This window comes from Tiliqua scincoides, chromosome 1, assembly GCF_035046505.1.
Source record: "Tiliqua scincoides isolate rTilSci1 chromosome 1, rTilSci1.hap2, whole genome shotgun sequence".
NCBI classification, from domain to species: domain Eukaryota; kingdom Metazoa; phylum Chordata; class Lepidosauria; order Squamata; family Scincidae; genus Tiliqua; species Tiliqua scincoides.
This window is the reverse complement of record NC_089821.1, coordinates 207,670,039-207,693,906: the sequence shown is the minus strand read 5'-3', so window position 1 is coordinate 207,693,906 and position 23,868 is coordinate 207,670,039. Positions and strand designations below refer to the sequence as shown.

The 23,868-nt window shown below is 41.1% G+C and overlaps 2 protein-coding genes and 1 pseudogene across 2 annotated transcripts in view; 2 read left to right on the top strand and 1 right to left on the bottom strand.

The window, feature by feature from the left end:
* The window catches only part of HBS1L (HBS1 like translational GTPase), a 66,769-nt gene extending 64,779 nt beyond the window's left edge, over positions 1–1,990 (top strand). Inside the window, exons 17-18 of the mRNA XM_066614842.1 lie at positions 1,021–1,165; positions 1,343–1,990. Coding sequence (XP_066470939.1) covers positions 1,021–1,165; positions 1,343–1,354 — 157 coding nt within the window. The 3' untranslated portion in view covers positions 1,355–1,990. The remainder of the gene's footprint in view (positions 1–1,020; positions 1,166–1,342) is intronic.
* Positions 1,991–5,641: 3,651 nt separating this feature from the next.
* On the top strand, positions 5,642–13,538 carry ALDH8A1 (aldehyde dehydrogenase 8 family member A1). Its single transcript, XM_066611212.1, has 7 exons — positions 5,642–5,779; positions 8,667–8,814; positions 9,602–9,757; positions 10,180–10,329; positions 11,694–11,950; positions 12,497–12,658; positions 13,086–13,538. Exons 1-7 carry the CDS (start codon positions 5,642–5,644, stop codon positions 13,536–13,538), a joined length of 1,464 nt encoding a protein of 487 aa, XP_066467309.1.
* Positions 12,145–12,264, bottom strand: LOC136637311 (5S ribosomal RNA; annotated as a pseudogene).
* Positions 13,539–23,868: the final 10,330 nt, after the last annotated feature.

The following is a 23,868-nucleotide window of genomic DNA, read 5'->3' as shown; positions in this document are numbered from 1 at the left end:
TACTTGAGGTTGAAATGCTCCCAGTGTGACATTGGCTCCTGAAGATTTTGTGAGGCAGAGGTTGTGACTTTCCTTTTCCCTACAGCTTTCTTGAGTACATGTGACATGCTTTGTCTAGGGACACCTTTCCTAGCTGCCCATGCTTTCTGCTCACAGTACTCAGTTTCTGCTTGTGATGCAATGCAAGGATAGACTGGATAGTTCTTTTGACTCTCTCAGTTCAGAATGTGTACCACATTCCAAGTAGCATTATGATTAGTATTTCTGCTCTCCAAAGCTGCTCTTATAAACACAAGTGTTCTGCTAATGCAAGTGGTCCTTATATAAGTGGAATGCACTTTCTGCTCACAAAAGGAGCTTTCAATGGCTGAAACATTAGGATGCCACCCTCTGTTTTGTGGGAGTGCAAAACTAAGAGTGTTGGGTGTCAACCCTGGAACTGGTATGATCACTTTCTATGCCTGATGTAGAAGTACATGGAAAGTGGGCAATGGAAAGGAGCACCCAAAAAATTGGACTTAATTTAGGCAAAACTGATGTGACTGTCTCTGATGGGTCTTTAAACTTTTTAGCCTAAGGGCCGCATCAAATATTTGGTACAGTGTCGATGGCCAGAAAAAAAATTAAATATAAAATTTAAAATTAGAGATTGAACTTAGATGAATAACTGGAATGAATGAATGGGCTCAAATGTCTAGGATTTCTCTAAGCAGCAACACAGCCCGAGAAATAAAGCATACACACTAAAATGGACCCCCATTCCCCCACCTCACAAACGCAACTCTGGTTGTGTTTGGTCATCTGGGCTAGAGGCTCTTGGGGGATCAGAGGCTGGCTGCGGGCTGGATAGAGGGTCTCCGTGGGCCGCATTTGGCCCCTGGGCCGGGGTTTGGAGATCCCTGCTCTATAAGCAGATTCTCATAGATAGATTGCTTTAATGTTTGCGACATATGTGCATGTTAGATGCCCATTCAAAGTAATACAATTGAGGGGAAATTTATATATATATTTTAATTGTAGGTATCTATCTAAAGGACAGAATGCTCTAATAGAACTGCAGACACAAAGGCCTATTGCTCTTGAACTTTATAAAGACTTCAAAGAACTTGGAAGATTTATGTTGCGCTACAGTGGATCTACCATAGCAGCAGGAGTTGTCACGGAGGTATGCTGTGTGTGTGTGTAATTATAAATTATGTGTGTTTGTGCAGTGAGGTTGCAATTCATATTGGACAACTAGTATTTGGTTAGTTAATCAGGCCGGAAGATGCCTCGGTTTACTTAATGTGAGAAAATTTTATTAAAGCACAGTTTTCAGATAATGCTTTTTGCTTCTTTTTAGATTAAAGAATGATAGTTATGCCAGGACTTCTGCAATCCAGCCGATTGAAATCATTGTCCAGATATGCGTATCTAAGAAGAATTCAGTTGTATCTGTTGAAGGAATAAAGGCAACTACACTTTGAAGAGAAGGAAACAAAGTTTTTGGGTGTTTTGCAAACATGTTCAGGCTATATGGTTGCTGCAAAACTGTGCTAACCAAGAAAGACCTAATTTGCACTTCCTCATTGCACAAATTCCAGTATATTCCCCATCAGAAACCTCAACTCTGTTGGTAGCTCTAGTGGACTTTTTATGAAAAGTTGATCGGAATGATGTATTAAAGGATGGTGACTCATCATGAAAAAAACTTGTTACTTCCAGCCTTAAACTTTGTTTACAATTTTTTGGGAGCTGCTTACTTGCTGCACATTATCTCATAAAATAACTTCAATTGGGCTAAAGTATTCAAGGGTTTTATACAAGTACATTTTTCAAAACACCCTACTTCTTTCCATTTCAAAACATTATGTAATGCTGCAGCCAGAAATTTCTTCCCATTGTAGTTTTATTTAAAATTTTATTTGTGCAGACAGAGTTTGTCAAATAATGGCTAATTTTATTTTTTAAATTGTAGAAGTATAATAAAGTAGATTGTCTGAGCATCACATTTTGTCCTTTCAAGTTGTCTTTTATAAATAAAAAAACTTGACCAAAGGGGACAGTTGGCCATAATGAGATCAAAATCATGCTGTTCATCCAGTCACAGTTGCTTTGCTTTAAGCTTTATTTCAGTTGCTTTATTGGAAAGCTGCGTCCCAAGGAAATCCTCTGCCACTTCTTCTTCCTCACTGGGGCTGACTTCTTCAATCCAATCCAGTTAAAAAAGCTCCCAAAAAGTTCCAATAAAACCAGTAAAATCCAGCCAGTAAATAAATTTGGAGGGGATTCTCTTCCCCTATTGAACAATATTTCCCTTATAAACTCTTGAGGGTGGGGAGCTCCTGCAGCAATAGGTGTACTAGCAGGCAGCCATCTAGGGATCCCTCTTTTAACGTAATGAACCCAAGAGATACTTTTCATGTTTTAATGCCTTACATAATGCTTCTTGGCAGGTGCCTATGGCTTAAGGTTTTTATACTCTTATTGTAGTTGTCACCTCTCAGAAGACTCTAGAGTTGCTCATGTTTTATGTGTGATCTTTTAAAACACATCCATTTCTCTCCAAATTTTGTATGTATCAGAATGTACCCTTATTTGTAAAAAAAAAAGAAAGGAAAAAAGTGTGGCCCTTATGCCAGACATTATTCAGGGAAAGTTGAGAATTCATATGCTTATAAGAACATAAGAACAGCCCTGTTGGATCAGGTCATAGGCCCATCTAGTCCAGCTTCCTGTATCTCACAGTGGCACACCAAATGCCTCAGGAAGCACGTAAGACAAGAGACCTGCATCCTGTTGCCCTCCCTTGCATCTGGCATTCTGAGGTAGCCTACTTCTAAAACCAGGAGGCTACTTATACTCATCATAGCTTGTAACCCATGATGGACTTTTCCTCCACAAATTTGTCCAATCCCGTTTTAAATGCATTTAGGCCCGATGCCATCACCACATCCTGTGGCAAAGAGTTCCACAGATTAACTACACGCTGAGTAAAGAAATATTTTCTTCTGTCTGTCTAACTCCCAACACTCAATTTTAGTGGCTGTCCCCTGGTTCTGGTGTTGTGTGAGAGGGTAAAGAGCATCTCTCTAGCCACTCTGTCCATCCCCTGTATTATTTTGTACGTCTCAATTGTGTGTCCCCCCCTGTGCCTCTTTTCTAGTCTGAAGAGCCCCAAATGCCATAGCCTTTCTTCATAAGGAAGGTGCCCCAGCCCAGTAATCATCTTAGTCGCTCTCTTTTGCACCTTTTCTATTACCACTATGTCCTTTTTGAGAGGTGGCGACCAGAACGGGATGCAATACTCCAGGTGTGGCCTAACCATCGATTTTTACAATGGCATTACAATATTAATAGTCTTTTTCTCAATGCCTTTTCTAATGATCCCAAGTATGCTTGATGCACATGTTTATTTTTGAGATGGTAACAGCCGAACCCAATATCTTTACTTTCCCATATTCGTCTGGTATGAAATATTTCATATTTTGTATGAAATGTCCTCACAACTGAGGAAATTGTGCTGGTGACTTCACCATATTTTATTACCTTAAGATAGACCCCTTTTGAAAATTCCAAATTTTTCTTATAAAATTCACCATATGCAGACTTAACCCTTAAGAAAACAAATGTGTGACTAAAACATGTAAACAATTATTGACATAAGAAAAGGTAAAATGACAAGAGAAAAGATATGTTGATACATTTGCATTTTTTTTCAAAAAACTTTGTAATGCAAAAGCAGTCTCTGTCAGCATTCATTTCATGCATATTTATACTGAGCTTTCCTTTTTAACTTCTTAGTTCAATTTCCTTCCTGAGCTTAGGCCCTATTCAGGAAGGAAAAAAACCCCAAGTGTTTTCCAGGATCTAATAATCTCTGTAGAGTTGGTAATTTAGTATTAACCCATTTCTGCCTACCCCACAAGTGTACACATTTGATCCCTGTTGCATATATGCAATGTTGGGCAGAAATGGTTTAAGTATATTACATATTAAGCTAACTATGCTGACTACTATATTATATTTTAGACTAAGGCTGCAATCCTAACCACACTTTCCTGAGAGTAAGCCCCATGGAACAAAATAGGACGTACTTCTGACCAGACCTGGTTTGGATTTTGCCCTAAGTTAGATAAAACATAACTGCTCTACGTTTATATGATCAGTGAACTAAACATAAAAAGTGTGGTCCAATATATACCATGCCCTCCCTTACTTCCAAAACTGAACCCAGAATTTCCATGCAAGTAACAAATGCCCAATCTCGTCTGATCTTGGAAGCTAAGCAGGGTCAGGCCTGGTTAGCACTTGGATGGGAGTCCGCCTGGGAATACTGGGTGCGGTAGGCTTATACCATAGTATTTCTAGACTGAAGGTTGCCAACCAGCAACCAACAAATAGGAACATATTATTGCTGTTGGTGTCCATGTACCTTAAAACAATTCTCACTCATTTGCTTTGCTTTATAAGTCATCCAGAAAAAGTGGTCTAAATTGTGAATGATTTTCTGTTTGCCCCTTAAAGTTTGGGAAATTTCATGCTTCCAACCCCTACTCCCTTTCTACTTGGAAGATATTTGGGTTTAAAAGCCGTAATTAGCACTGCACCCTACCATAGGTTGTCAGATGTGACACCTGCAGCTTCATATGATGAAAATATGGCACAAGGACTCTGCACCAAACTTGAATGTACTGATTGGTAAGAAACTGCTATTAATATACATTCTTCTAATAATTGAACTCTGCTTGCTGGGGTGTTGCTTACTAGAATGCATGAAGTGAACCAGCAACAGGAAATGTCTGTAAAAATTGAGAATGTTGGATGGGTTTTTCAGATGCTCTTTGCTTTACTTGAAGAATGTGTGAGATTGGCTTAAGCCATATCTGCCAAACGTTGCCTATACACAACAGGAAGCAAATGTGTTCACCTGTGGGCCAGGTAGAAATGGGTTAATGTTCTGGCAGGAAAAATAAATCCTAAGATGATAGAGCAGGCAGTGGAGTAGTTACAGAACAGGAAGAAAAAAAAACCCTGTATGTTAAAAACCAACAATAACAAAATACAGCCCAGCACTAGAACAATGAAGAAATAACCTCTTTTCCTATTACCTCTTGTTCATCCTTACTTGAGGATGATTTCTTCTCTTCCCCTGCTCTGATTCCTTGTTGGATTCAGAGGAATTAAAGGTCATCTGCTCCATCCTCCTGGCCATAAGCTCAGGCTGTGCATTTCAAAATAATGTATGTGTGACTCTGAGGTGGAGAGCAGAGGACTTGCAGATCATAGGCAAAGGTGACTCACGCAAGTCAAGCCAACGCACTCCCTAAAGACAAAAAATAAATGAAATTCCAAATCCCTGGTAGTGTGACTGGGGGCGGCAGCCATGGGGGACGGGATCCTTTTCCTGCAAATATGGCAATCAATCATACCCAACAAATTGTTATGCCTGTTTATAAAGCAGATATATATGGGGTTTGTTATAGAAATAGCCTATCATAGCCTATTTGGAATGGATAAAGGACATTTCCCATTCTTGAAATTCTAGTTAATGAAGTTTTACAAGGAGGGAGGAGTTCAAGCTTGCAAACGTAAACAGATCAGCCTGCAGTATGACCTGTAAGTTCAGTAAGAGCATTCGGATACTGCACACTAAGTGACAATGGCCAGTCCAACGGCTTGCTTGCTTTTGGAGAACTACATAGGTGGCCAATTTTTCCCTTGCTCCTCATATTTAGATTCCTACGATCCATCCACCGGAGAAGTATATTGCAAGGTACCAGACAGTGGCAGAGAAGAGGTGAGTTTGTGCACTGATCTATAGCAACTCTTTCCTTTTCATTCTAGCAGAGCTATTGTCTGCAGGAATAATCATGGAAATTAAAGTCCTAAAGTCGTGGAAATTATTTGCCCAGAATCAATTTTAACACCAAGTTTCTACTTTAAATGTTTAATTGATTTGCCAGTCTGATATTGGAATGGCATTATCTTTTGCATAAAACAGATGTCAGAAAATGATTACAGATGTTAATCAGAGTCAATAGTTGAGGGTTTTAGTCTGAAGTTTTATTCCAATTAGAACCAAAAGGTCCTGTTTTCTCCAGTCTGAAGGAGCCTGATCTCTGCAGTACCCAAATGAACATGCCAACACATAAGATCTGTTTTTATAATATTTACAAACAGCTGCTCAAGCTGGGAAAGGGAAGGAGAGTGAAAGAGAGAATGCCATGCTAAGGTGACGTGAAAAGGCAACCAATTATTGCTTTTTGACTATATGCTTGGATTTCTGTGCCTTATGAAATTGAAGGCCTACACGTTGAAAATACCTACACATTCTGTTGTGTAGGTAAATTGCTAAAGCTGCAAAAATTCTGTCTCAACTTATGCAGGTTCACCCTCAACCTTTAGCATTAAACTTCAGTTGGTCAAATATTTGCCTAGAGCTGATAATGTGTGGCTGAAGTGTAACTAGCTGGCTTTGCTGAAAGGATTAACACTTTCCCCTCCGCATAGCACTTCTGTGCTTTCATAGTTGGTTTCTATATGTAAACAGGAGAGTTAATTGCGTATTTGATACACACACAGCATTGTTGGTGGACTGACCCTGAATGGCAACTTTAACCTGTGGGGAACAGGGGATGGGTGGAAAGGTAATCTTGGAGATTCTTGCTGATGCAGAAAGCACAGCAGTCCACATTTATTAACAAAACAAGTACAACTGACTCCCATTTTAGGTGGTGAGTGAGATTTGAAAATAAAGACATGACTACAATTCTATTTCAGTCAAATAGATCTAGAGCATAATCCCAGGTGTTCTAACAGCTGGCGCAAGTGACATGTGCCAGCTGAGGAGTGTCACAAATGTGCAGTAAGGCACGTCTGTGACGACTCAGGAGTCAGAAGGCCATGCAAGGCTGTTACAGGATTTCCCACACTGCAGCAAGCTCCAGATCAGGTGAGTTTTTGTGCTGGTGGGGGGCCGGCAGTGCGAGGGCCTGGGGAGGGTAGAACTGGGGCATTCCAGGGCAGTAGGCAGGCCTGTGGGTGGGCCAGGTAGGAGGGGGTGGAGCCAGGATCCAGTACTTCAGCTGGATGCTAACCCCCTTCCTTGGAAGCCTGGCTTAGTGCTGGATTTCTCAGATCTGCGCCACTTCTTTAGGTGGCGCAGCTCTGAGTAGCTTCATTTGGGCTACTACTGCATTACCTTGGATAAGGGGAATTGATTCCCCTTGTCCTGAGCTGTGTCGCAGCCAGACCCAACCCCATGCTGGTTAAGGGACAGGCCAGCTGACCTACATGTTCCAGTGCAGGTAAGGATTGGGCTGCCCGTCATATCAAGTGTCTGCAAAAATACTGTATGCTTGTACTCCCCACCTGGCATGAATACAAAGATGTGTACTGTATAGCCCTCAACAGTACTGGGATGGGTGTGAGAAAATAAAGTCCTCTACTAATACAAGCCTTGTGCTTTCCTGTTGCTCTATCCCACAATTTTTCTAGTAGGACATGGTGAAGGAAGAGCAGGCTCAAAGAAGCTGCACTTGCTGTATTGTCTTTCTCTAGGGCCTTTCCTTATTAAAACAGCAGATGTGTGGAAACATTACTCAAAATAAAGTTAGGAAGACGTTTGCCATTATTAATTCTAAAAATGTTCTAGGTACTTCCCAAAGTGTCTTGCAATCTAAAATGGAAAGGAAAAGGGTAACCAAAATTTGACACCTGCACAAAATGACTGTGTGTGCTGAAATTGACGTGAGAAGGTATTGTTGTTGACCTTGAGAGCATTCTGCAGCCCCTGCTGAAATGCCATTCATCTCCCCTGGCAGCTTGGGAAGGAGTCCAATGAGAATCTTCACAGGTAGCACCTAAGGGGGGAGTGAAGTACCCTCCCCCAAGTAACTTCTCCCCACATTGCTGGACCCCAGTGGTAACTTGAAGAGAGAGCATGCCCAGAGTCCTTTTCTTCATATTCATCTGTGTCAAATGTCAGCAGTTTCCCATGAGTCCACTCATCTTGTTTTTAAGATGGGGGTACCATTGGTTTATCTTTCAGAATATGTGGGACAAAGAGTTGTATTTGGGGACAGGCTGTAGTTCCATGGAGTAGCACATGCTTTGCATGTGAAGGTCCCAGGTGCAATCCTGGATCTCTTAAGAATGGCTAGGAAAGACCCCTGCCTCAAACCTGGAGTTACTGCCAATCAGGACTGACAATGGATTGCAATAGATGGACCAAGCGTCTGACTCGTATAAAGCAGCTTCCTAAGTATACTTTGTTCAAATGTCATCCTGATCCAAGGGTGACATTCTAGCCACTGCAGCACATGGGCTTATGTAACTACCTTTGGAGAATTTAAGGTAACATTCTGAAATAGGAAGTTCCAGGCTATTAAGTACTCTTGGAGCAACTTAAAATGAAAGCAGAGGGACTGCAACTCAATGCTGCCACCTAATGTTAGAACAGTGTGTAACATTTGGGAGGGCTTAGATCAAGGAATTCTTTTTCCCCCCAGTGTCTTCATTTATTATATCACATATTCCAAATATCAGCTGGAGCTTTCAAAATAGGTTCTGGGGCAGAGAAGCTCACACTTTCTCCCTTCTTTCATCATTTTCATTAGTGCGTAATGTGTGTGCTGGTTCTGATGCGCACCATGTTAAATGCATTGGGTCATTGTCTTTTCAAGGTAGAGGCTGCTGTCAAAGCTGCCCAAAATGCTTTTCCAGGATGGTCTGCAACAAGTCCCCAAGAACGGTCTAAAATAATGATCAAGCTGGCAGACCTCATTGAAGAAGATTTGGAATCATTTGCACAGGCAGAATCAAAAGACCAAGGTAACAGTTTGGAATGGTCTTCCCAACCATGAGGAGTTGAGACAATGGCTTAGTTAAATGGATCTAAGCACCAACAGCTGGGACATTTGTTATTGGGGTGGGGGGAGGAGGAGCAGGCTCAGTGACCAGTAAAGCAATTGAACTTAATTTTGAAGTCTGCATGCTTGATTTTAATAGTGTGTTTTCCGGAATAGAAGCTAATGTGTACTTAACCCATTTTTGCCCAGCTCACAGGTGTACACATTTGATCCCTGTTGTATGTATGCAACATTGGGCAGAAATGGCTTAAAATATCTGTTCTTGACTTATACTTGAGAACAAAATGGATGCTTGCACCCCATGCTCAAGGACATGCATGTTTTGGAACTTGTCTCTGAAATACAAACAGTATGCAGTTCTGTGGGCAGGTAGAGAGTGCTACTAGTCTGCCCATTCAGAGGTTTTTTTCTGTAAGAAACTTGCAAGTAAAGGGATAGCCACACAGGGGAAATACAAGTGGCCACAGACTGAGGGCTTCAAAGGACAGTCTACCTGCGGTTTCCCTTTTGTTTGTGGTGGGATTGCTTTTTGTTTCTTTTCTTTTGACCTGGCTGTTGATCATTTGGGGCACCCTTGATTTTTAGGGGGGGGGGTCTCTTCTTGCCCTTTAATAACCACATTTTCATTCTTCACGTAAAAAAGAATCTCCAAACTTAGAAGAACTTTTGAGAACGGTGTAAATAAGGACAGGATTGCAATAAATAACCACACGAGCAAGTGAGAACACTGCATATCTCTCTGTTTTCAGGGAAAACCATCACATTTGCTAAGACAGTAGACATCCCCCGGGCAGCGTACAATTTCCGGTTTTTTTCGTCTTCCATCCTTCACCAGACAACAGAATGTACACAGATGGACCATATGGGTTGTATGCATTATACTGTGAAAACGCCTGTGGGAGTTGGTAAGCCCCCAACATTCATATTCTAACATCATTATTTTGGAATGTGACTGTGTGCATTCAGTGGAATAAGAATTTTCTCCTTCCCTCACCTGACATTTGAAGGAGAATTTTCAATCTGCATCCACAGTGCTAATAAAAGCAGTAGATCAGAATATAAATTATGGCCATTAAGCAAAAGTATACCGTATACACATGGGGAAAATCCACATATAAGTGAATGTTCCCTAGTTTTTTTACCTGTAGATATTCATTAGGGCATAGATCAGAAGGAAAAACTGTGATAGCACTTCTCCCAGAAAGATGCCACATTTTTCTTTTGGGCTGGGTGTTGGAGAGAATCTCAGTCCCGATTCTCTCTCCCCCCCCCCCGTGCCAGGATTTTTGTACGAACAAACACTGAATAACTCTCCTTCTTTTTTCAGCTGGTTTGATTAGTCCTTGGAATTTGCCACTCTATTTGCTGACCTGGAAGATCGCCCCCGCTATTGCATGTGGAAACACGGTCATTGCCAAACCCAGTGAAATGACTTCTGTCACTGCTTGGATGCTGTGCAAGCTTCTAGACAAAGCAGGTAAACCTGAAAAAGGTGGGGAAACTATTACTTACAGGGCAGGGCATCATATTTTTTACTGTAATGGACAAATAACATTACTGTAGCAATTAAGCTTCATTCATACTATCACTTTTTGAAAATATAACATACACTAACATCTTACAGCCTTAATCTTCAGGACAGCACTTAGTGGGGGCATCTCAGTTTAATTCTATGAAGATAGCATACAAATGCTCTTTTACTGAAGAAAGTGGAAGTTGAAGTGCCTTGCTAAAAGGCATTTTTTGTCCTGTTTTGTTATCTGCTTAGATATAGTATACATTCTCTTGGGAGCTGCATAACATGACCATTTTTGATAGAAGCTATAGTTCTGATAGTATTATTGCAGAATTAGGACCTCTGCAATAGTTATGGATTTTGGAGTTATGTCTACCAAAATCAGGCCGATTGATTCCATAAATGCAGAATATAGACCTTCTCACATTTTGAAGGCTGACTTGTAGCAGGAAATGACAGTCACACTTTGCATTCAAGCAATGCCTAGACTGGGATTGAACAAATGAGAATTAACAAATGCTAATGACCCCAAACACTCTGAATGGGAGGTCTCCAAAGCCAAGTGGATATCTGGGCTCTTGGGCAACAGGAAAAACAAAAGTCGTGGGCCAACTGACAGGTTCTTGGAGAGACAGAAAGATGCTGAAATGGAAGCAACAGGAAAGAGCCAAGACACCTCCTGCAGGTGCAAAACTGCCAGCTTGGAGACATAGCCTGTTGGAGCTGACAGGGCGATGCTACATTGCAAAGATAAGCCTCCAGTGATGTCTCCTCCAGAACTCAGGTAGCGAGTCCTGCAGTGCGATGCAGTGTATGGAACTCCTCACTGCTCCAGGAAGAGGGGCATGAGTATGGAACAATATATAACTCCTCTCCGGTTGGGGGAGGGGTATGTGATTAAGTACTACAATAGATATTTAAAAACAGTTATAACTTTTTATTGGAAGGAACAGTTCCATTGCCAGAAATGGTCATGTTGTAACTAAAGGATGACCAATGCTATTATATGATGTAGGAACACAAATAGCTGCCTTATTCTTATTCTGAATTGGGCCATCTAGCTCAGGATTATTGGGCCATCTAGCTCAGGACTGGGTGACAGTAACTCCCTGAGATTTCAAATATAATTTTTTTCTCTGCTCTTCCTGGTGATGCCAGGAACTAAACTAAACACTTTCTGGAGGTAAAGCAGATGCTCTTCCCCTGAGCCGTGGCCCCATCCCTCATGGGTATTTGTTATTTTACAGGAACATGTTACCTGGTTTACGAAGACAATATTGATTATGTCTTGAGACCATTATGTTTTGTCTGTTTCTGCCTATGAGGTTTTCCTCCAGGTGTTGTGAATATTATATTTGGAAGTGGACCCAAGGCTGGGGATGCTCTTGTCTCCCATCCTGAAGTGTCACTGATTTCCTTCACTGGAAGCACTCTCACTGGCCAGCGGATCATTGAAAGGAGTGCTCCGTATTGCAAAAAGCTCTCTTTGGAGCTTGGGGGCAAAAATCCAGCAATCATCTTTGAGGATGCCAATCTGGATGAATGTATCCCTGCCACTGTAAGATCGAGCTTTGCTAATCAGGTACGGGATATAGAACTGCGTGTGTGCAATTGCTGAAATCTCATGCATTGTTTGTCACTTAAGCAACAAACAATTTGGCAATATTTGTCTCAATTGTGTGATTTTATACCTTCTGCTCTTTGTCATCTTGTCCTTAATTCTCAAGTCTTGCATGATGGTTGGCAACCTTCAGTCTCGAAAGACTATGGTATATAAGCCTACAGCACCCGGTATTCCCAGGCGGTCTCCCATCCAAGTACTAACCAGGCCTGACCCTGCTTAGGTTCCAAGATCAGATGAGATCAGGCATGTGCAGGGTAATGTGTTCTCTTTGCCCATGAAGTCTGGGAGAGAAATTCTCCCCTTTGTAAAATTAATGAAAAAGCTTTCAATAGAGTTGGGCTTTCATACTATTACTATGTGTGCCCATAGGGCAAAAAGGCGGGATATAAATTAATAAAATAATAATAATACTTTACACATGTTGTAATAAACCTGTTATTTTTTTTTTTTAAACTTTGTTATAACCAACCATGGCAAGGTGTTCTTGCATATTTTCTCTCTCAGGGTGAAATATGCCTGTGTACGAGCCGAATCTTTGTTCAGGAGAGCATTTACCAAGAATTTCTGAGAAGGTTCGTGGAAGCTGTCAAAAAGTGGAGGGTTGGAAGTCCCTCAGATCCCACAGCTGACATGGGAGCACTGATAAGTAAAGAACATTTAGTAAAGGTAAAAAACAAACAAAAAAAGAACAGGGGTCATCGGTGTATCCTAGCTAGGATTGGTATTCTCCCCGTCTGCCTGCAGCTGAAAAACAAAGTGCCTAGAGCATGTTCAGCATGCTTCTCTCACATCATAGTTCAATCACAGTCAGCCCTAGAGTTAAAGAGTTGCAGGACTTTCTAAGCCAGAACAGAAATGTCTTCTAGCAACTTGGTTCCTCTTAAAAATTAAGAACTGAATCAGAGTTTGATCAGATCAGGTATGATTAGCATTAATTTTTGTCGTCATCATTGTCATCGTCAATTAAATAGCTGAAATCCTGAATGTTGTGTGAAGTCAATAGCCAATAATCCTACATATCCTTATGAACCATGTATGGACTGTCAGAAATGACAGCACTTACTAAATATGTCACTTGTTTTACTCTCATTAGGTCAAGAATTATGTCAAAAAGGCTCAGGCAGAAGGGGCTAAAATCCTTTGTGGAGAAGGCATGGATCTCCTGGTTCTTTCCACCAAAAACAGAAGTGGCTATTTCATGCTTCCAACTGTCATTGCTGAAGTTAGTGATGATTCATGTTGCATGCAGGATGAGATCTTTGGTCCTGTAACCTGTGTCACAGTGTTTGGCACAGAAGAAGAAGTGATCAGGAGAGCCAATGGGGTCAAGTATGGCCTGGCAGCCACCATCTGGTCAAGTAATGTGGGACGGGTTCATCGTGTTGCTAAGAGACTACAGTCTGGATTGGTATGGACCAATTGTTGGCTTATCAGAGACTTGAATTTGCCCTTTGGTGGTATGAAAGCTTCAGGGATAGGCAGAGAGGGAGCAAAGGATTCCTATGAGTTTTTCACTGAGGTGAAAACAATTACCATAAAACACTAACACATATTGTTGGAAATACTTAATGCCATAATAAATAGATGGCATAGTACAGTGATTCTCAAACATTTTAGCACCAGGACCCACTTTTTAGAATGACAATCTGTTGGGACTACCGGAAGTGATGTCATTAACCTGGAAATGATGTCATGGCTGGATGTGACATCATCAAGCAGGAAAAATTTTACAGTCCCCATAAGACAAAATCAAATAAATTAAGTAAATTGAAAGTTTACAATAAGTATAAGTTTAAAAATTTATCTAAAATAAAGAATAACCCTCCCAAGTGGTTGCTGATCTGTTTAAAAAAAATTCCCCAAACACCCCAAAGGCTACAATCCTATTCATGCTTAATCAGGAAAAAGCCCCATTGACTATCATTGTTAAAAGCATATACATATAGCCTGTTAAAAGTACAGATCTGTACTCTGCATTTCCCAGATGCAGTCACATACCATGGTAGCACAAGTCTAATATCTAAAAAAACTATACATTGAAATGAATGGGGACCCACCTCAAATTGGGTCCACATAGTGGGTCCGGACCCACAGTTTGCGAAACACTGCTGTAGTACATGCAATGAGTGTCTGGAATGGTAAAGAAGGCATAGCTTGTTTATAAATGTATATTCCAATGTGTTATGAAATCCGTGATTGTGCTTGAATGCGTGTTGGCTGGTTAGTTGACTGACAAAGTGGTTTAGGTAGTAGCAGAATAAATTGATCAATTTATGTCCATGAGAGGGCAGTAGTGTGCTTTATTTGTTCCCTCTTGTTACTACTGAATAAGAACAGGATTCTATTCTGTTCACTGTTAAGCAAATGTAATCTTAATGAGGTGGTGGTGGGTAACTTTAGAGCAAAATAAGATGTAAACATGGGGAAAAGAGGGTTTTATTTATTTAGCAAAATCTTTTAGATATCCCTGTTGAGAAAGGAACAGAATGGCTATGGTTTGATTCCATTCTAGTGGTTCTGGGAAAATCATGAGTTAAATTTTGGGATGGCAATATCAGATCTATGAGATGAGCATCCTGTAGTTTTCCATTCCAGGGCAATGGAATTTTTTACCTCTTTGGCTGCCAGCTGGTAAAAGAAATCATGAGGATTTTGTTAAATCACTTTTTATAAGTCTGTGGAGCCAGTCCGTCAGTTAATTCCTGACATACTAGAAATAAACTCAGATCTGATTAACCCACCAATACCAGCAGACCTCTCCCACCACACTAAGTAGACATGTACGTCATCAGGCAACAATTTAATTGGCTCTGGCCAGGCTAAAATTTTGCAAGCTCTTCTCAAAATGATCCTACTCATTGAACAGGATTTTTTTTTTTCTTATCACCCATTATTAAACTGAACACTCAATGCCTGCACCCCAGGATACTGTAAAACTCACACTATGGTAAACAGATGATAAATGCTTTTCTAGGAAGTTAAATGTATTACTATGAAAGAACAACATCCTAATGAGACTGTATTAGTGACAAGTATGAGAAAACCTTCAGTTCAGAATTAACTTTCAGAGTTCTTGGGTTTACATGTATGCTTGAAACTTCTGCCCCTCTTCATGGAGAAATTTGATCAATACAAATCTCTAAAACCAGGTGTAACTCTTTCTGAACCCAAAGCTTTCCTGGATTTCTTGGCTGTGTTACTGATATCAACATGTGTGTATTGAAATCTGTACCCTAATTCAGATAGTGACCTATGTTTTTATATAGGTCTTTGTGTGCCACAAGTCTGCTGTAGATGAGTAAGAGGCTGCTGGGTAGGATAGTGATGGGAATCGTATTTAGCAATCTGGTGGCACCTCTCGCAGGGGGGAGAGGAGCGGCAGGTGCATGTGTGTGGGGTGGTGGTGATGGCAACAGAAGATTGTTACATTGTGGGGCCAGACCCAGGAGACACTTGGACTCAAACTAGGCATCTCCTTCTTCCCTTCACCCTTTGCCACCCCATTAGGTGATGGTGCATTTAAGAGTTGTAGTCAAAACAAAGCTGCTTCCTACACTTGTCTGTGATTTGGGGGTGGGGGTGGAGAGAGCATCCTAGCTCCAAGTCTGGGAGGGGACTTTCCTAGATGCCATCCTGTCTCATGGTTGATTGGGCTCTTGCTCTTCAGCCCAAGCAGTCTTTGAGACCGTTCCAGGTGTGGCTGGGTTACTTGCTGCTGAGTTCACACTTTTGCAGATTGCAGCCTTGTGCACCAACCCAGTGGGAGGAAACGTGAACTCCAATGGTTGTTGCTTGTGCACGGCCCAAGCTACTGGATCAGGTTTCTGTTTGTGAAATGCATATGCAGCATCCGTTTTGCACATTTTCCTTCTGTTGCATCAGGTAAACAAAATGTTTTGAGATTTGCCTTACTCTTTCCACTTGCATTCTGGTTTCACTGAATCCTTGTGACAGGGAGGAGAGAAAAAGCAAAAGTAATTTGGAAATTAATTTAGAAAGTGCAGTAGGTAGGGTGTTGACTGAAATCTGAAAATTGGTTGTCGGTTGCAATTAAATATTATGTAACACTGAGTATGGACTTGAATCATCTCTGGCTAAATGCCAACTTTTTCAAAGGTTTATAAGGGATGCCTGATATTCTTGCATCTGGCCTTTTTTTTGCCTCCTCCTGCTATAAAACTCTTGTTTTGCACAACAAAGTTCACTCCCTGTCACTGAATAGATAGAATGATATACTTGGGGCTAGCAGTGATTTGGATGGTAAAGTTGTAATTTTATTTTCATTATATCTACATTTTTTATTGTTTGTTTGTTTTACATTAATATACCAACTTTCATTCCAATCAATCAAAACAGCTCAGTAAAAACACACAAATCCAAACTGATGGAGCCCGAAAATGCAAATTTTAGTGCAATCCCAACAGGTGGTCTGAACCCAGAGCCTAAATGCCTGGTGAAACCAGTGGGTTTTCAGTAACCAATCCAAATCCCATACCACTCACAACAGGGTGTTTTACTTTAAAGTTAACATATGTAGTGTTATTGCCTTAAGATTAATCAATGAGTTAACTTTTTTCAAAGTAAATATGATCAGTCAATTGTTAAAAGTGACATTGAGGGAAAAATTGGAAAATACCTGAAATTCTAAAGATCTAAATTAAAAGGATTTTGCCAGATATTGGGCTTGTATAAAGTTTAGCCCTAGCCTCTTGTTCTGATGAACCTGTTCAAGGACTTGCAGGATTCAAAAGCTCTGTTTGAGAAAAACAATCATTTCACCTGTTCTGCTGTTGCTGGTGAGAAAAGTTTAAAAAACCCCACTGAAAAGCTTTTTGAATGGCAAAAGGATCTAGCTTCCTTGGTTGGGAACAAGAGCCTGCTTGATGCTGCAAGTTTTAGGCTGTTAGGGGTCTTGTTGAGCTGCCCCTGGAGGATTCACCCTGGCCTGTGAAAATTGCCATGCAAAGGAGAAAAATGATCATCTTTTTCTTCCCCCAATGTGAATTGGCTGCAAGGCCTATTTTTCTTAGTGATGCTACTATATTTTGGAATGGGGATGACATTGGAAATGAACTGCCTCCCACAGTTTGGACAAATGATTCTCCCCCCCCCCCCCATCTGAGCCATTGTTCATTTGGATTTTGGCTAGCCTTGTTAATAATCTCAGACCACTCCAAAGCTTACATCTTTCCCTCAAGCTTACCACCCAGCAGTAACCAATCTCTGCTTTTATATCAGGTCTCAGACAATTGAAGTTAAATTGCAAACATGATGGCAATTTGTTAGTGGAAAGAAAATCTTTGTATTCAAGGAAAATAGAAATCACCAGGCCTATTATATACACAACAGCAGTAAAAAGATCATTTTAGTCAAAGAGGATGGAAGATATTTGCATGAATTTTAAAAAAAATCTCCTTTTTTGGTGTGTACAATCATACCAGAGTATTGCTGATAAAGGGGAAATTGGATTAAGGTAGTTCTTCTCTTATGTAGCTGCTGCTACTGCTGTAGCAGCTTCTAATGATTCTCATGGAATAAAATTAGATTGCTTAAGAATGGAAAGAACCATTTTGCAATCTATAATTAAATTTCTTGAGCTAATAATTTTCTAGACTGCATTGTCTCCATGTGCAGCATGGGAAGCGTCTGCCTTGCTTGAGTGAAGTTGATCCCAGAAGTTTTCAAGCATAGTAAGTCATTGTTGACCACTGGGAGCCAATTCATCGTTTACTTTTTACAGTAGTGTACAAAACGTGTTCAAGTTTAAATGATAAAATACAATTGTGACACCATAAATTTAAGAACAGCACGCAAGTATTTAAATAGTAAATTACACATATGTTGCAAACAGTTGTTAATGGCATACACATCTTGAAATGAATTTATTTGCATTAGGCATGAAACATGGACTGTGGTGGAATTGGACCATTGCATGTTCTGAAACAAGCATGGGAAGGCATGTGCAATGACACCCACCACAGTAGGGGTGGCATCTACTACCTCTCTATACCTGCAACAGTCACTTCACCTCACTGAATGGCTGCCCCTAGATAAAATGGACTGGACCAAATAACTGCTGCATGTAGAGCATGTACATTAACATTGACCATATAATAGTGCCGCCCGCAAAAGCAATGATTGGGTCTTCATTTCTTTGTCTAATATTGGGAAATACTATTTTGTTCAACCTGTGTTTAGAAGATGGCATGTGCTGGTCTTATATTGACTCCAGTGAGAATGCATCATTGGAAGTGCTCAGCACATTTTCTTCCTCATCTAGATAATGCATTTGATGGGTAGAAATTTAGCAGGCAGATTGCCCTTATTACATGTGCAGAAGCTGCAGGGCTGTCTGGAAATCTCACTTTCAACATACTTTCTAGTGAACGTGAAACCTTTCCTTGCTGCCTATGCTTGTGCATGTGCAGGCAGCCCAATATTTACCCTTGTTGTGTTTCCATGTTTTCTGTATCAGGATGTTCATGGCAGCACTGACCTAATAGTGAACCACTGCTTTCAACAAAACCCTTGTTTTCCAGCCTTGCCTGTACTCTGTGCATCTTCAGGCTTACCATGCCACAAGTGTAATGTCTAGTAACAGCAGAACTGTCAAGCCAGTAATAATTAGACACTTTTCAGAGGTGTGAATTGCTGCTCAGTGCTTGTATTGCATCTTCGGCCCAAGCAGCAGAAAAGGCTTTTGTGGTAATAATTTCAGCCACTTGGTTGGGTTTGATTTGTGAGCTAAACTGAGACACTAATACTATCTATGAAAAATTTAACAGTTTGGGACATTGCTGGTAGCTTACTTCCAAATTCATTGGAAATCTACTGCTTTGAAGGAAGGGAAAAATTCCAAACTGATGTGTCTTGCCGAACCTCTTATTAAATACTGAACTAAAGGATTCTGCTTGGTTTCTTCATTACCCATTATATAAATCTTCACATCTCTCCATTTGAGAAACCAGAAAGACTAATATTTTTCAGGAACCAATCTTGAGTCCATTTTTTTCTGCTGGTACTTTTTCAGCTGTTACCTCACCACAGGGCCACAATTAATTTTGAAGTGCAACTTGGCAACTGTTCAGCCTGCCTCCCCATTTGTTACCAGAAATCCTCCCCACAGCATGGTCATTCCATCAGAGTATTCATTACTGGCATCAGTTATCAGTTAAGAACTAATTTAAACCCATGAGAATAATGAGGCTCAACCTGTAGTGAGAAGGCATCTGTTACTTGCTGCTGCCTCTTCACCTCTACAGGTGATGGTATCTGTAACAGGGCCTTCTCCAACAACTGGAGGGGATGAGCAAGGTTATACAGAAGAATGCCATGGCCTCAAGACATATGGGGCTTTAAAGGTCAAAAAAAGCACCTTGAATTGGGCTGGAAACAAATTGGCAGCCAGTGCAGCTGACAGAGAAGGGGCCCAAAAGAGTCAAACTGCCTATCTCCAACAATCACATGGGCCACAGCATTCTGCACTAATTGCTCTCTCATAAAGAAAGAGGCAGCCCCTCACAGAGTGTGTTACAATATTCTAATCTTGATGTTACCATGGCATGGATCACCATGGCCAGGTTTGCACAATCCAGGTATGGTCACCATGGATCTAAAATTGCATTTTTGCTGTGGCAGTTAAAAATCACTGCCTTTGTGGGATACAGTTGCCTTCCCTTGTTTATGATGGCAGGCAACCAAGCACTTCACCTGAGCTCTCTGTCTGTACTCCACCACCCCAGTTTCCCAGAACAGCCCCAGGGAGGTTAACTTAGTTTGTGACTTTTGGACAGCTGTCAGATAAAGGGAACTGCACCCTTTCCTCAGGATGTATCCCTCTCCCTTGTAATGTAATCTTCCGAGAGGCCAGCTCTTGGACTGTGAAATGTTGGGGTTATGTTAGAACATGTGGAAAAGCAAAAAAGCAAAACAAAACTAACTCCTGAAGCCTCTTTCATCTTCTCATAAATGTGGGAATGATGTAGTGTGCCAAAGATGATCTTCCCATTGTTCATGGACTCTGTGACCGTACTACAGAAATGACCAAGTATTATTGGGTAAGTAAAAAGGATGACCCTGAATATGCTTTTTACTATGGCTTTTTGATTCAGTGAAAATGCCAGGAAACAAATGGTGAAAGACAGGCAGGTAGGAAGATGGTACAATCTAGTGAGAAAGTAAGTATGGTTCATATGGGATGACATGTATGAATTTCCACACATGGTACTGAGGACTTGAATTGTCTCATTTATGTTGACAAAGTGTATGTTTTGGCCATTGGAGATACTGAATTCAAGTTGTAAATTCAGAAAACTTTAAAAAAAAAAAAAGAGAGAGAAAAGAACTGCTTGTGAAAATGGCCTTTTGATTCCGTCCTGTGGGATCCCTGGTATTCAACAGTCGAGAAATCCAACTATACATTTTGTCAAGCCTTGATTAGGCCTGCATGGTACTGATAAATAGGATCTGAGGGGGCTCCCAAAGAAGATTGTGGGGAAAGGAATAGCCAAGGAAGTCCCCAATCAGTGTCAAGACCAGAGTATGCAAAAGAGGAACTTTAGCTTTTTGCATCAATCATGGTCCACATCTGAATTGGTTCTCCCTCAGCTCTGATTTCCCCCAGGAAGGAAGCTTCTTTCGTTCCAGCTTCACTCCCAGTGGAAACAACAGCCATGGGGGCCCACTTCAGGCAAGCACCATGGTAAAAGCTCCCTTTCTCCATAGTGTGGTCCTGATTTCGACTGGAGCCCCCTTGGCAGCTATTTAAGTTACCAAAATCAAACACTGCAATCACCTCATGTGTAACTTGGCCTTCAGACCTGGCAATTTGGAGAGCTTGGTTGCTGGTGGTGGCAGTATGGAATCTATTCAGCCAAGATTGTACTCAAGCTACCTAGGGTAACACTAGGGTGACCAGACATCCTCTTTTTCCAGGACATGTCCTCTTTTTTAGCCCCATGCCCTAGAAAAACAAAAGTCCTCCTTTTCCCTGTGAGTGGACCTTTGCAGGCAGTGCATAGCCTTCTTGTAATTAATAAATTGAATGTAATATGATTTTAAATTTAAAAATAAGTAATAGTAGTGTTTAAATTGACCACATAAGATTAATATATATTTTTCTTTTATTTTGTCATGTCCTGCATTTTTCTTGGATGCCGTACATTTTGGGGTGCCCTTGTCCTCTTTTGTGGTTATGACACCAGGTCACCTTGGGTAATGCAAACTAAGCATTCTTCTACGTTCAAACATAATTCTATATTATTTGCACTACGGTTGTGCTAAACAGAAAAATAAGAGGGTCAGGGGGAAAAAGAAACAGTGAAGGGAGCCTAAAAACATAAGAAGAGCCCTGAAGAATGAAGCCAAAGGCCCATCTAATGCAAATGCTCCTAGTCCTAGATGGGTGACTGTGTAGTTGGATGGGAGTTCATCAACATGGGAAGGGGGGCTGCAGTGGAAATACAGAAGATATTGCAAGGAGATAGGATGTGGTTTCTGTGGTGGCCCTTTGCTCTGATGAACCTAGGAAACATAGAGTTAAAGCCTAGACTTTAGCAGTGGGTGTGCTGCACAGCTGCAACCACTAGATGCAAAGAGGTCTTCAGGAATAAAAGCTGCACCTTGAGAAAGAGTTTTGTGGTTAGTAGAAGGAGGAAAGCCTGGAGGAAGGAAGGAGAGAGAGAGGGGACTAAACTAAACTGTCTGATTGACTGGCTGTCAGACCAACAAACTAGTTGGTGGATGGACTAGTAGACTGACAGACAGACAACAAACTGGTGGACGGACTCATGGACTAGCTAACTGACTAACAAACTGGTTAATGGATTGTGTGCCTGGCAAACTAGCTGAACGGAGACTGCTGAGTGGTGAAGAGCTGAGGGGTGCTGCTGCACCTAGAAGAGCTGCTGCTTTGAGGACTGGGAGAAGAGGACCTGCAGCCCCACAGGCAAGCTAACTACTGGTTACCTTCCTGTTGGTGCTGGGGTACAGTGCAAGTTTTTTTAAATGCTGTTACAGTTAGCCATGTTTGAGCCAGGGAAACTAATTAGCTTAAAAGTGGGCAGAAGTTCTCTAGAACAAGCTTGGAAAGAGACATGGGCAAGACGGGAGCTTAGTGAAATGCTCTTCCAGACCCCTCCCTACAATGATATTACTGTATGTGACGAATGTCTGCATAGATCTTAAGAAGGAAGCCAATGTGTGGTATACGGTCTTTAGAGTCTGACATGCAGTGTCTGCAAAACTCTGAATGTAGATGATAGAGCAGTGATTTTCAACCGCTTCCATCTCACAGCACACTGAAAAGCTGCCAAAGGAACATTAGTAAGGCCATTAGGGAATGTTCGTCCCTAGCCAGCAGCGTGGTGAGCCTTGTCAATGGTCCAAAAAGCGATGGTGCACCTTGACAATATTGGGCAATTGATATGCCTTGATACTTTTCCAGTGTGCTGTGAGATGGAAAAGGTTGACCCTCTCCCAAATCCCCCAAACGCAGAGGTTGACCCTTCCCCAAACTCCCATAGCACACCTGCAGACCATTTGTAGCACTTAAGTGGTTAATAATCTTATGTTTGTGAGGTGATTAGGCCACTTTACTACATATATATACCAGAAGAAACTGAAATGTGTATTAGTACCTAAATGGAATTACTTACGTTTCTTTTCTTGCCTAGTGAGTAGAGCAATCTTATGTAACATGAGCTTGTACTGTAGGGTAAATCACACAGTCATGGAATGGAGAGTAGCTCAGATTGGTCAGACATATTTCTAACAACTGAATCAATTCCCTCATAATGTACACACTGAAGCGCACATTCCTTCCTGCACAGGAGCATTATTACCTTTCAATTGTGCAGCTATGCAGAGAATCAGTGCACTGACTCAGTGTAATTTCAAGTCACACACTCTTAATGATGTTGTAATGGTGTGCATTTTGTACTCTATAAATGATGTGGGTGCATTAATAGGGTCGATGAGTTACACAAGAGGGAGTAGTTGGGATGAATGGGGAGTGGAAATTTTCTTGAAAATCATGGAGCAACAATCGCTCATTCTCCATTTTTGTGTCTGATGATTGCTTCCCTTCTGAACATGGTGAAAACACAGCCTTACCATATGAGAAGCAATTTCATGATGGTTGTGAAATGGACAAGCTCTAACTGGGTGCATTCAAGCTATTATTGCCTTTGTACTCATAAATCCTGGAGTGAAAATGAATTAATCATCAGAAAAGTCCTGTTCTTCCTTTATACTATCTTTTTATATCTGATGCTCCCTTCCCTCCTACTTTTGGCCTACCTAATTCTAGGAATCGTGACTCATGTGGTATTTCCTGCTTCTCATGTTCAAACTCGGCAAGGTTCCTGAATGGGAACTTCAAGGGCAGTAAGAGAATGGTTAGATTAAACCTCCTTCCAAAGCCAGTCCCAAGTGCAGATTTAACTACATGCTTGAGTATCTCCAGGTTAGTGCTTTTCATTCTCATAGCCACCAGATGTGGAGACTCCTGTGACTGTAGATGCTATTTCTATCTCCCAGTGCATTTTTTTCCTTGCAGATGAGTGGGTGTGGAATTGGCCATTTTTCAAAAAGCCTTTATGAGGCTCTAAATATAACAATTGCTAGGAAGGGTGGCTGAAATAGAGGTGGTGATTGATTACAGGGAATAAGGGGAAGCTGTGCAATTCTCTGTCCCTCTTCTGCTTAGCTCTCAGTGCATGCAAGACTTGTTTTCACTGCACAAAAGTACTTTTACCATCCCCACACCTGGAATAGCCATTTCATAAGCAAGGAACTGATCTGCAAATTCACACAACATCTAGTTTGACATGTAGTTGTTACCAATATGGTCTTGCAACTTTCTGTTTTGTCACTCC